This window comes from Rousettus aegyptiacus, unplaced genomic scaffold, assembly GCF_014176215.1.
Source record: "Rousettus aegyptiacus isolate mRouAeg1 unplaced genomic scaffold, mRouAeg1.p scaffold_m13_p_2, whole genome shotgun sequence".
In the NCBI taxonomy this organism is placed as follows: Eukaryota; Metazoa; Chordata; class Mammalia; order Chiroptera; family Pteropodidae; genus Rousettus; species Rousettus aegyptiacus.
Window position 1 is genome coordinate 71,521,434 of NW_023416295.1, and position 14,166 is coordinate 71,535,599.

Here is a 14,166-nt window from a genome sequence, read left to right on the forward strand (position 1 = left end):
CTCATCTGAATAGTTAAGTCAGTGACTGCCTTCTGTAAAAATTTAAGACAGTCTTCCAGAGACGTGGATTTTTCTGAGTTAACTAACGCTACAAATGGGGGGCTCTCCTCATTGTGATACCAGGCTGCCTCCTCCTCTAATTGCTCTGCATCCCCAGGATCTAATGGTTCCTTTCCGTGTCTAGAAAATAAAAACTCAATGGAAGGCTCAGGCTCTGCCTGCGGCGCAGAAGGCTTAGTTTCATTCCCTTTCCAAGTTGCCTGACCATCATTCACCTTTTCCCTCTCGTGCCTAGGATCTAGGCTATCTCGAATCAAAGCCCAGAGACTGAGCATATCCTTAAACATATATACAAAAAGCATGCGGCTGTTTCCAATGGCTATATTTCTCTTATTAAGTCGACTTTTCTTTCTTTCTATTTACACTTTCTCACTCCTAAGCCGTTCCACCGCACTCACCTTTTACTGTTTATTCGGTTTGTAGTTTACTCAGGGCCCCCTTTCTCCTGCGGTGGTGGTCTTCACCTTAATGTTCTTCAACGTTCCGCCCCAAGCTTTCAGGTCCCTGTTCGGGCGCCACTTGCCGGAGCCCACTGGCGGAGCCCACTGGCAGAGATCGAACAACACCTGAAAGAGGGGGCTGAAGCCTAAGGGGAAAAAAAGAAGACAGAAAAGTTCGCATGGGACAGCGTACAGTCAGAGCTGCAGCAGCCTGGAGTTTATTTTGCAACTCATATTTATACTCTACTGAGTGCGTGAGAAGCAAAACACCTTTAAATAACAACCAATCAGGGAAACTCTGTAGCTATTCAAAAAACATTGTTTCCCGCCCCCACACCAGGTGCACTTCCTCCTGAGTCAGCAGACTGCATGGCTGACTGACTCTGCAAAAACATCCTGCTTAACAGTCTTGTTTTCCTCAAAATGGCTACCGACAATTGTGACCACCTGCTTCAGTAACATGGTAGTACCCTTGATTGTACCCTAAATACTGAGTAAAGGTTAACAATATTCCTGCATCCCTAGATAGTTTCTAGGAGATGTTTCTGTTCTTAGAGAAGAATGTAGTACACACACATCATAACATTGTAAAGATATCTTGTCATTTGAATCTTTGATTCTTGATTTCCTCTTAGATTGCAGTGTAGCTAGATATCAGCTATAAATATCAGCTATTGGCAGTTTGGTCTAAATTATATTCAGTGTAAATGAGTTCAGTTTTTTTTTATCTGCTTCTATATCTTTACAAGAAATGGAGCATATATGGATAGAAGACCATGATTTTATAAATTTTAAAAAAGTCATCTATGGTAAAATACATATAATTTTAAGTTAAAAAAAAACTCCCACTTCCGGAATTAGAATTATATTAGTTTTGATCATGTGTTTTAAATCCCAGCTTCAACTGAATATACTTGTGAAGATAACGTGAATCCATGTGGAGATGATGCATATTGTAATCAAATAAAAACATCTGTTTTCTGTCGCTGTAAGCCTGGATTTCAGAGAAACATGAAAAACAGACAGTGTGAAGGTATAGTACATTTCCTCAACAGCTTGTTCTTAAATCTTAGTCTATAAAAGACTTCCAAAGCTGCTACATTGTGAGTTGATGCGGGGATTGATTTTCATCAAAATGTTATGTGTCTACGGGATACTAGTTTACTTATGAGAGTGAAAGTCCCTGGGGTAAAGAGCCTGTTTGTTTTGAGACTGAGCTAACCATCACTGAGTCTACAGAGCCTTGCTGATTTAGATCTCCAGGAATTTCAGTAGTATTGTTACAATTCTGTTTTGAAATGCAAATAACAAAATTACTGGTTCAGGAACCACTGGAGAATTAGAGGCACTTCATGAAAACATGTTTATATGACCATTTCTCTTGAGTTGTGGCATTTGCCGTGCTGCAATAGGCTATTCGCTTTTAGAGAACTGTGATTTTATCCTAACACCATGTCTTAAACAGTGCTTTGTATTACCAAGATGTGTCTTTTAAAATTCAAAGATAGGATCTAAATAAATCTCTGTCAACTTACTCGAGATCATTTGAAATTGAGCATGTGGTATCGTCAAAATCTCACAGTAAGTTATATGTAAGTATAATTTAAATCAGGGCTTTAACTACAGGGATACAAAATATAGACCTATCTGTACCTTCTGCAAGTTTCTCCATTAAAACTTATATTATCATGATTAGAACCAAACCTAAATCATCTAAGTCTGGCTTATCCAGGATAAATTCAAGTCCTAAAACTTTTACTTATTAGTTTTCTTTTCTACTTTTTATATTATTTTTGGTTTAAAGAAAAAAAGATTTTGTATCATGTAAATCAAAATTAAATTATTGAAAGGAATTAATTATACTCAGCCAAAAGAGAATTGTATCCATGTTATATTTATGCATATTTTGAATTATATACTTGTTTATAGTATTCATGACATTTTATTTCTCCATTAACATGGGACACAAAACTGGTGACGTGTTTTCTCCATTTTAATAAGAAAGCAAATTATTTCTGGAGACTAGGATATTACTTATTTCCTAGATTCTAACTATTAATTGCATGGAAACACATACAAACTACATACGCGCGCACACACTCACAACACGCACTCTATACACACACAACATCTCTTCAAGATTTTAATTTCAAAAAAAGATTAATTCGTTCATGTATATTTGTGAATAGTAGGCTCTGTTTCTTGTATATAGTTACTAAATTTCAATATCCTATTCGGAAAAATTTCAAGGAGCTGAGATTTTATCAAATTATGCAGATTGTTGCTTATTTTGATTTCATGTCAAAGGAAAACTAATAACAAATAACTTCTTGTTTAAAATTATAGATTCCAAACAAATAAAAAATATTTGTTGTAATACTTTTTGTTGGTTAAATGCTGATTCTATGTATTTTAGTTGATTTCTGGCATAGTACTCATTGAAACAAGTAAATACATTTTTCTTTATCTTTACTTTATATTTCAACCACAGTAATGAATTGTCATGAGAGTGCTTATGTTTTCCATGGGCAAAGTATCATAGTAGAGACAACAGAATTGGAAAGCTTAAGTGTAAACCTTGGTATTGCCATTTACAAGTGTCCTTGAAAAAGTCCTTATCTCTTCCATGAGCCTTTGGAACCTGTTGAGTGCTAAACAAAAGATAGTAATTATTAATTATTTATCTTTAAGTTCTCTAATTCAAGGGAAGAATTTATCTCAGATTATTACATAATTAGGGCAACTACCTGTGACAAAAGGGGCAGAGGAATAATAGAAAGCAAAAGAAGAGGAAGAACAGAGAAAATAGCTAATTCACCATAACTACTTGCCCTGCTCAAGCCATTAAAATTAGAGTCATGTGCTAAGACACCGATTATTACCTGTGATACATTTATTTATTACTTCCAATTTATATATATATATATATATATTCATATATAGGCATCCAGTTTTTTGTTTAATTCAATAGTGCTTCTAGCTACATAATAATTTCATGTATGTGAATCCAGAGGTGTACTAGAGATTATCCATATCTTAATTCTCTGCTAGGTATTTGCAAAATTCTGGCAATACAGATTAATAAATCATAATGTATGCCCTCAAGTGACTGACAGTCAAGTAGAAGGTATGAATGTATAAGCACATATCTGAAATATAGTGTGAACAATGCTAGAAGAGAAAAATACCAGAACAGCAATGTAGAAACTATGGAATGAATGAATGGTCACTACCATACATTGATAGAGACTGAGGAAGAATTCCCATCAGGTGGATCTTGAGAGATGAGTAGAAATTCTTTGTGTAAAGGTAAGCAAGGACATTATAGATGAAGGGACAGTACACAACATGTGCAAAGATATAGAGTTAGGTAATCAGAAACAGACTTAAAAGGAAGCCTCAAGACCTATTTATTTGAGTGAATGCAAATACTAGGGAAATTTGAAATGGATATTTTAATATGTTAAGTGGACTAATAAACAATGTACAAACAACTGATAAATTATTATAGGGAAACTGTTATAAAAATATTTTATGGGCTAGAAATACTGTGCAAGTCACAGACAAAGATTTGAAAGGACAAAAACAACAATAAAAAAATAGAAATAAGAAGTTGAAATAAGAAAAGAGAAATTTGTCATTTTTGAAATGTAGAAGGAATGGAAATACTAATTGAGGGTTATGATGATGCTATTTTGTGCTCTTCTTTTCAGACCTTAATGAATGTTTGGTCTTCGGCACATGTTCCCACCAATGTATAAATATAGAAGGATCATATAAATGTGTATGTGACCAGAATTTTCAAGAAAAAAATAACACCTGCATAGCAAAAGGTAATTCATAACCATTATTTCAAATGCTAGTATAATTTTGGTATAAACATCTTAGGGGAGGAAAAAAAAAATGGGTCATGTTGTATTTTAGCCACAGCTTCATGCCTCGTAGTATAAAATCAGTTTTTAATGCTAATTAACTTGGTCAATTGGTTTGTTATTATTCTTAATTAAATCTAATCTGGGATGGTTTATAGTTGTGACTGTCAAATACAATGGTTACTGTTAAAATAATTTTGTCAGGAAGGGGTAAAAGCTTAAAAGCTAATGTTATAGGATATGAAATATTTTTCCTTAAGGCCTACTCTATGTATTTGAGAAAATAACAGTTTAAAGGTTAGCATTATTAAGAGCATAAAATTTTGAGTAAGAATTTAAAGGTTTTTAAAATAAAATCATGCTTTCAAATTCATACCACCTCTACTCATTTTTAAAAAAAATTAAATGATAGATATGGATTTCAGACTTTTTAAAATATGGATTTTAATGCTCACATGTTTATACTAAATAATATTGTAATTTAAATGTTGTTAGCTGTAGGGTGTGATTGAAAAATGTTAATAAGATAGTTGTGAGAGGAAGGCAGTACGATCAGTGGATCAAGAATGGGCTATGAAGTTAGATGTACTTGAATTTGAATTTCAACATTACACTTTTCTGAGTGCGTGGTCTGGGAAAGTTATTTAACTCTCTGAGCCTGAGATCTACTTCTGTAAAACGGGAATGCTAATACCTACTTCCCATGGTTGCTGTAAGAAGAGGAGATAAATTGTGAAAGGCTTAACACAGTGCCTACCACAGAGTAAATATTCACTGAGAACTATTAAACCTACGCAGCTAAACTCTACCTCGTGTATTACTATTTTTGTAAATATCCCGATACTATATGCATTCGATCTTTCCTTATGGTTGGTTGTATTAATATTTTAATTGATAGTTTCAAGCTTTATTTTAGTATTTTAGTTATTTCAGTATGCCCATGACATCGGTATTGTATTGTTGATGTCAAAACTTCAGGCCAAAGAGTCCCACTTAGCAAGACTCTAGATAATATTGAAACGATGGCCCTTTAATGTAATAAATACTGACATCTTTGTATTAAAAAGAAAAGGACATTTAAGATATGTATGAATATTGGAAAAAGAAGATTATTCATATCTTAATTTTCATTTCTTAGCCTAAGGTAACGATCATTTGGGTGCATAAACTAAATGCTCAGAAATGTTTGAAGCTTAATGGGTATATAATATAGCATCTGAATAATGAGAAACCATTAGAACATAATGTACTGTGACTTACTAAATAGAAATCCCTCTTCACACATTGAATATATACTACAAATACTGATTTTCTAGACACAAGGCAAGTTTTTCTCTAGGAAAACCTACATTAACAACTAAAAACTTGTTTAAATAATCATATATAAAAAATGCCATGAAGATTAGAAGTCAATATAAAATCGGTTGATTTTTATTGAGCAAGAAACTGTGTTAAGAATTCAAGATAATTTAACACTTCAATCATTGCTTTTATATTAGTTGAAATTTACTTTATTTTTGTATTTCATTACAATAATTTCCAGGCTCTGAAGATCAAGTTCTCTACATTGCTAATGACACTGATATCCTGGGTTTTATATATCCATTCAACTACAGTGGCGATCATCAACAAATTTCTCATATTGAACATAATTCAAGAATAACAGGGATGGATGTATATTATCAAAGAGATATGATTATTTGGAGTACTCAGTTTAATCCAGGAGGCATTTTCTACAAAAGGGTCCAAGGCAGAGAAAAAAGGCAAGCAAACAGTGGCTTGATTGTAAGTAAATAACATTGATTATTTGAAGGCTCATACCGTTCCACCTTTTGTATTATTTTAATCTGTCACAATATCTAATCACAGTAATTCCTTCCAGTATTCTTCCTATATAAAAATAAAATATTTCTCTATTCATTTATTTTCATAACTGCATATAATTCATTTTAATTACATGCTGTTATCTTTTGTTTTAATGCATTTGACTTAGTTATATAAGAATGGTAATGAATGATACCAAACATTTCTAGAACATTTAATAGTGTTTAACAATATATTATGAACATGAGACTTTTATCATTAGATGTTGATATTAACACCAAACACTTTGTTTTTATGTTAGAAAATAAACTGTCAAAAATATAAAGAGAAAATTGATTTATTTTTAACAATATGAGAAATACATTTCTTTCCTTGGGTAAGAGATCAACTTCATGGTATAACCATTTCTTCTTACTGCTAACAACTGTATTTCAGGGACCATCTAAAACAGAGCAATATTGTTTGCTGGTATATGATAGACATGATTATTAAAATTATTCCTTTTGAGAAAAATAAACTAGAACATTTGTTTATATTTGTGACTGTAGACTATTGTTTTGTTTTGTTTTGTTTTAAGGCATGTCAATTTATTGTGTATTTTATATTTCGAAGTAACCTGAAAGAAAAATGACAGATAAATACTTATTTTTATGTGTCTTGGCCATTCCCATACAATGAAAAAGTAAAGTGTTATCACGGTAGAATGTAATCGAAACTTTGTATTTAAAAAGAATCAGAGGTACATATCTGGAAGCCTTCACTACCTTTTTGTAGTAGAATCTACCATAAGGATGAATACCAGTTGATTAAAATCTGGAACACATTTTTATCAGTGGTAAATAGCAAGAAGCTGATTTTAAAAGAAACAGTATTAGCTTTTGAATTCAGATGAGATTAAATTAACCCTGAGTAAAATTTCATATATTCAGAGTTGTCTTTTCAGTTCCTCCACCCCTATACACAATGCTATACAATAGATTAAGTTCTATTGAGAATATAGTGGGACAGAACCAAGAAATTTATTAGGTCACTCTGCCCTTGACCACTCACATATAATCTCCTTCTTCATTATTAGACCAGAGGCAGACTGATAGTCTTGGCTAGCATTAGCTTTCTTTATCTCTAAAACAAAAGTTTGCTTTGTTAACACATTGCTATGAGGGTACCATTGATCTGTTAATTAAGTGGTAAAAAATAATATAGCATGAAGTTACACTGCCTGGGTTTAAGTCTTGTCTCTTTCTGTTACTTACTTACTTACTTCTTAGCTTGTTCGTACCCTCTTTTTCATAAAGCTTCAATGAAGAATTTATATTATATCTACAATAGAGTTAACAGTTCTTGGCACATAATGAGTACTATCTAGATGCTTACTATTAACAAGATGATGATAATAATGATGATGATGATGATGACAATGATACTGATGACATAATGTTTTAACAATCATATTTAGCAAGATGTTCTCTATGATATATATTTTCATATTAGAAATTATCCTAATGTAATAATATACAACTTACTCTTGTCTAAATTTTATAATTGACAAAACATTTATATGTACAATTATTTTAATATAAATTTTCAGTGAAAATGATTTGATAATTATTTTCATTTTGTCCTTGAGGGGTTTGATAATATACAGTCAGTATCCCCTAGTGAACAGAGTTTATTGTAGGACAGAGGCCAATTTTTTTTTTAATGTTTAGTAACTAAGTTTTTATTTTTATACACACAAAATATAAAGATATATATTTTATTTGTATATTATATTTATTTATGAGTATATGTTTACAAATTTTAATCTTTAATTTTATTAATGTGGTATAGAATCCTTTGTTACCAATGACAAAGATATGAATGAGCCTTAGCCTTATTCTAATAGGATATGAAACTTCATTTATCTTTTTAATGCTGGTGATTTGTGTTTTATTATCTAGTCTTTGTGTTTGTTTTTTCTTTCTTACCCATGACTAACAATATTCACTAAGAAGAAAAGTGGGTAACGGTAGAATACATTTTCTAGGAGGCCATTATAGCTAACAAAATGTCATAATTATAAAGTTAGAACCTCTTAACTATCAGTTTTAGCACTACATTCTAAGCCATTAAGCATTCCATAGAAATTTCAACCTATATATTATTTTTTAAAAAAATATGTAAGGCTACACTGAAGAGGGCAATTGTTTAACTTTGCTTCCTAGATCTTTTTGAGATCCTTATATTTTAGTATTATAAATATGGAATAAAATCAAACTTATTACCTCATTTTAATAAACAATGTGCATTCTAGAGTAATGTAGAGCTATCGAATGACTTACCAATGGTCATGCAGCTATATTACTAAATTTAGACTTTAGCTTGAGAGACCTATTAGATCTCTGAGTCTTGGCTTACACATCTGAAAAATAGCTATAGTATTGAATAAACAATTTATTCAATTGTGTGATTTTTGAAAGATGTGTGACATAGTTTATGTCTATTCAGTTATTACTTGGAAATTTCGTTTATTTTTTTGAAATCCATCTTGTGTGTAAAGAATTGATTTTCTACCCTTATGAATTACTGTCATATATCATATTTGCTCTTTTATGGTCACCAGCTAGTTATCTATTAGTTTAATAAATATACATTCTATTTCATCTAAGTTTTGACACAAATATTAAACGTTACCAACCTGAGAATTCCCCACCCCTTGGTAAATGAAACTCAAGAACTTTTCTTAAGCTGAATACAGAACGAAGAGTTCTTTATCAAAATCAATAGGTAAAAGAAAGAAAAACACAAATCAAACTATGCAGACTTTAGTTACAATCCCATTATCAGTGCACTGAATGGAAGATGTTAGCCATGTTATAGCCAAATGTCTTAAACGCACATTCACAGATACTGAAATAGTGAAATAGTCCCAGCTCAGCAAAGAGAAGGAAATATGCTATAGCAGAAGTCAGAAAAAGATTATTCAGACAACTAACTGCATGTACACTGAAGTCCATCCCAAAAAAGGTAATTTTTGATATGATTATGTTTTGGAAGTAATGGAGGAAATACTCTTCCATAATCTGTGAAAATGGTTGAAATACTAATTATGATTACAAATTTAAATTTCAATGCAGACAATGTTATTTATAGATAGAAATGCTTATGATTTTATAACTTCCTTGGCTATACAAAATTGACTTTTTTTTCTTTAAGAAAATTAAATAATTTAAAACTTAAAAGACTGACTTATTTAATTTATATATAAAGCGTACTGAGATTTACAATTTTAAATTTTAATAGAACAGAATATGATAGCATTATGCAACAATTGTACATACTTTCTGGCAATTTATCATTTCTACTATGAAATGTTTTACAGCAAATTACATGATGGCATACACTGTAAAGCAGGTCAATGCTTGTAAAATGCAAATAATTAAAAATACAGATTAGATTTTTACCACTAAAGAACTAAATATTCCTGAGCAAAACAAATAATTCATCTGATCTACCTGATTTTGATAAGTGAATATGAGATACCATTTTGGCATATTCTCTATTATGCAAAAGAGAATGTTCATAATAAACATGCTTACAACTTTGTTTGTTAATAATCATACCTTCAAAAAGTTGATTAGCCTGTTTTTTTTTTCTGAAAAGCTTTTAACAAAATATCCAATTATTTTATCTTTAATAGGTTTCAATTTGTAATTGAAGTCCTAGCTAAAACCTCACATCCAATAAATGTGTCTGTGTATATATCACACATACACACATGCACACACTTGAGTGTTTAGGTATGCATATATACTCACACTTAAGTATGTGTATATGTACGCATGTTTTAGCAAAAATTTCAGTCTTAATTCAGAACATTTGAGTACTGGTAAAATTAATGTTTCTTTTTTTTATTATTTTTTTAATTTTTTCTTCATTAGTATCCATTTATCAAAACCATTATAACTTTAAATAGAAACTGTCTATACTTACTTACTAGGAATACTTTTAAAACCATCTGAATTTGTTCAAACCAGTCAGCAAATATAATCATTGATTATGATTACTTCAGAAAAGTAAAGAGATCTCCCTTGTAGGTAACTAATTGCTTTTCTCTTGCTGCTTTTAAAATTCCCTCTTTGTCTTTAGCCTTTGGCATTTCAATTGTGATGTGTCTTGGTGTGGGCCTCTTTGGGTTCATCTTATTTGAGACTCTATACTTCCTGGGCTTGTATGTCTATTTCCTTCATCAGGTTAATAAAGTTTTCTATCATTAATTCTTCAAATAGGTTCTCAATTATTTGCTCTCTCTTCTCCTTCTGATACCCCTATGATGTGAATATTTGTATGTTTGATGTGGTACCAGAGATCCCATAAACTATCCTCATTTCTTTGGATTATTCTTTCTTGTTGCTGTTCTGAATGGGTCTTTTCTGCTACCTTATCTTCTAAATCACTGATTTGATCCTCTGCTTCATCTAATCTACTGTTGATTCCCTCTAATGTATTCTTTATTTCAATTACTGTAGTCTTTATTTATGACTGATTTTTTTTTGTTTCCCATCTTTATTTTAATGTTTTCTATCTCTTTATTAAAGTTCTCACTGAGTTCATCTACTCTTCCCCTTTCATTCAACATCTTTATAACCAGCGTTTTGAACTCTGCATCTAGTAGATTGTTTATCAGCCATAAGTTGTGAGGACTTCTCTTCCCAACACTGGAACCCCTGGCTGGGGAGTCTGGTATGCAGCTGGGATTCCTCACTCCTCCGGAGGGACTTCCTAAGCTGAAATAGCCCCCTTAATTTTTACCACCACACACAGATATGGCCAACAGCCCTTTCTGTTTCTATGCCCCTCCTACCAATCTCAAGGTGGCTTCTTCTGTACGTTCTTAGTTGTAGGACTTCTGTTCAACTAGACTTTAGGCAATTCTCAATGATGGTTGTTCTACAATTTAGTTGTAATTTCGATGTAGTCATGAGAAGAGGCAAACACAGTGTTCACCTACTCTGCTATCTTAACTGGAAATGGAAGTAACACATTTTTAATTTTAAAGTTAGAATCTACTTTAAGTTTTTTTTCATGTTTTAACCTAAATTTAGTCATCAACCTACCATTTTACAATCTCTGCTTTCAGATAACTCCACATCATATTTTAATTATTATGCTTGTTTAAACTATATGTCAGAAGCTCCTTGATTCTTTAATTCTAGGTCATTCATATAGAAGGATAATATCAAAATCATACTCTTAAGTGCCAGTAATTTATCACTTACTAACTAAAGTATGAAAATTCATAATTAACATTAGGTACATCCTTAAGGTTATATAAAATAAAGACTTACATAGAATGAATAATATTTTAAAATGTATAATTTAGTACTTAGAAAGAAAAGGTCTTTATTTATACACAACGTAATTTATAGAAACACTAGGACTACATCCTAAACTCAGTTTCTGTTTCTGGTTTCAAATTTAGTGTGTTTTGCAGTCCTCCATGATATTTTTTGTTTACCTGATAGTGTGAATAAAGGTTTTGAAATCTAGTTTTGCTTCTTATAAAAGAAGAGTGATAAATCATTAGAAATAAGTTTAAAAAATAGTGAACGTGTTAAAAAATGATAAAGTCACATAGAAAATATTGACTCTGAACCGAAAGACAAATTTGATATTTTTTTTGGAAATTGCAAATTACGTACTTTTATTTTTTTTCTCCTAGCAGGAGGTTTTTCCAAGGTGGCATTGTTCTAACGTCGGTAAAGATAGCTTTAAAGTTGCCCAAATAGAAATAATCTCTTCAAAATAAATTGTAGATAGAAGCCAGGTATTTCATTTCTGAAGTGGTTTTGAACTTAATACATATTCTATAGCCAAATATAACTTTTTAAAATTCCTTTTTGATATCTCCATTGCTATATGAACTTCTTGGTAGAAATAATAAATATCTAGATATTTTATAATATTATTAAGACAAAATTTAGTAATGTTCAGAATTTGTGTAGTCATTATTTTACTTCTATGTTCTGATTTATGAGAATTTACTGTAATTTATATTTTGTAGACCAAAATGTAAATAGCTTTTTATTTAGTGTAACACACCACACAAACACAAAAAATTTTTTTTAGAGCGGGTTTATATCTTCATTTTAATATCATTGCATTAGGAGATAATTAACTTTAGTAACATGAACTAAATTTTCTAAAATGAAATAAATTTTATTCATTTTACAAATAAAATATGTGACCACCTCAGTCTATCCTTGTTAACTATATTTTCTGAAATTTTTATTGCTGACTGTAGGAATTTTGTGAAAAGGAAGATAATATTTCCAGGGCTTGAATGCTTAAACTGTTCTTTTACAGGTTTTCCTCTTTTCTTGTTTTTTTTTTTTTAAATGTCTCCAGTAACATATCTTTAGTTTACTGAATCTAGAATTACGACAGATACTCTACAGTCCACAGTTGTAAAAGAGCAGTAGGTTAAAGTATTAACCTCTAATTTTTTTATAATCAAGCTGCCAATTTTTCCATAAGATTTAAGTGCTTCGTTATTTTGACTAATATATCTCTATGAAAAAAGAATGCTTCAGTATTCAAAACTTTGTGTATTTAGAGAGCTTATTAGAAAGAAATCATCTGTCTAGAGAAAGCAGACAAAATGTCTTCTACTTTGTTGAACAATATGAGCAATGCCTTTTGTTGTCAGGTAACCACTACCTATGCAGTCTATTAAACATGAAATGTTTCATTAGTAACTATAGTTCATTGGCCTATGTGTCTAGTGAGATAGCCAAAAGTGCAAATGAGAATTTGATAGTCTCTCTCTCTCTCTTTCTCTCTCTCTCTCCCTCCCTTTTAATTTTAGCCTCTTTGGAGGCAAATGACTTAGATTTTCTGTTTGTTTGTTTTTTTCCATGTCAGACTCCATTCACTAACAGAACCTCAGTTTACTTTTGCTGTGTTTTTGCACTTTTTGCATTTACATGATTTATACTGAACTTCTCTGTAGATTGTCTATTCATTATGTCAAGATCCATCAGGAATTTCTGCTTTCTACTCTCCAGCCGATATTAATATAAGAATCCCATTTATATGACTTATGCTATTCAAAATCCTAGTCCAACTGTGAGCAATAAAGCAGGATTATTTCATTCCTATGAACCTCACTATACAGGTTGATTTCCTGATTTGGCCATAGGCTCCTTGACAATGGGGCCATTTTTTGCTGTCTTTTTGATGTTCTTCTTCAGTTCTGCTCTCTTTAGTGTTGAAAATCATCAAGAATTTAGCATTTTATGAGTCATTGAAGATGAACACTGGATAACATCTTTGCCCTGCTGTTTTACTCTATGAGAATCATCTTGTCAATGGTGATTCATGACTTTGAGTTGAATTTATTAGGTGTGACCTTCCTTTACTCCATATTCCAAATACTTTACTTGATACTGGAATGACATTAGAAATTCCTTGATCAAAGAACCACAGAATAAATGTATGGATTTAAATGACTTTGTAACTTATTAGTATCTCTTGTGCTTAGTACTGAAAAGTAACATTTTTCTTTCTCTAAGCAGTATTTTTTACCCTAGTAATGTGACCTCAAATTGATTTATTCTTTTATAATTCATCATTAGTAGAATCTTCATCAGCCTGCTTATCTGAATAAGTATCACTAACTAAAACTTCTGGATGTTCTATGAACATTAGGAATTTGAATTCTTAATTGTCAGCAGTCCAGCTTTAGTTGTACAGAATGGAAAAATATTCAGCCTTTTGTTGAGAATGAGTAAAATAAAATGAAAATCCTAAATTTAAAAAAGTGGAATTTTGCATGAAATATGTACTATTTGAGCAAGGATATCATCATGATAGAAAACCATATGTATGTTTACATTTGATAAAGAGAAAATAGATATTTTTCTATGCTCATGCTAAACAATAACTGTCATTTTTTTTTTTTTTTGCACACTGAAGGTTTGCTCTACTAG

The 14,166-nt window shown here is 31.2% G+C and overlaps 1 protein-coding gene and 1 long non-coding RNA gene across 6 annotated transcripts in view; one reads left to right on the forward strand and one right to left on the reverse strand.

Moving 5' to 3' along the window:
- LOC118613657 overlaps positions 1-827 on the reverse strand; it is a 54,784-nt gene extending 53,957 nt beyond the window's left edge. For both annotated transcript variants that reach the window (XR_004955624.1, XR_004955625.1), the window contains exon 1: positions 459-827. This is a non-coding gene — a long non-coding RNA (uncharacterized LOC118613657). The remainder of the gene's footprint in view (positions 1-458) is intronic.
- The window catches only part of LRP1B (LDL receptor related protein 1B), a 1,622,137-nt gene that overhangs the window by 1,513,391 nt on the left and 94,580 nt on the right, over positions 1-14,166 (forward strand). For 3 of the 4 annotated variants that reach the window (XM_036236560.1, XM_036236558.1, XM_036236559.1), the window contains exons 75-77: positions 1,399-1,533; positions 4,214-4,333; positions 5,916-6,157. In XM_036236560.1, the coding sequence (XP_036092453.1) occupies positions 1,399-1,533; positions 4,214-4,333; positions 5,916-6,157 (497 nt within the window). Of the gene's footprint in view, positions 1-1,398; positions 1,534-4,213; positions 4,334-5,915; positions 6,158-14,166 lie in introns of those variants that run through there. The other variant, XM_036236561.1, reaches the window with a different exon arrangement.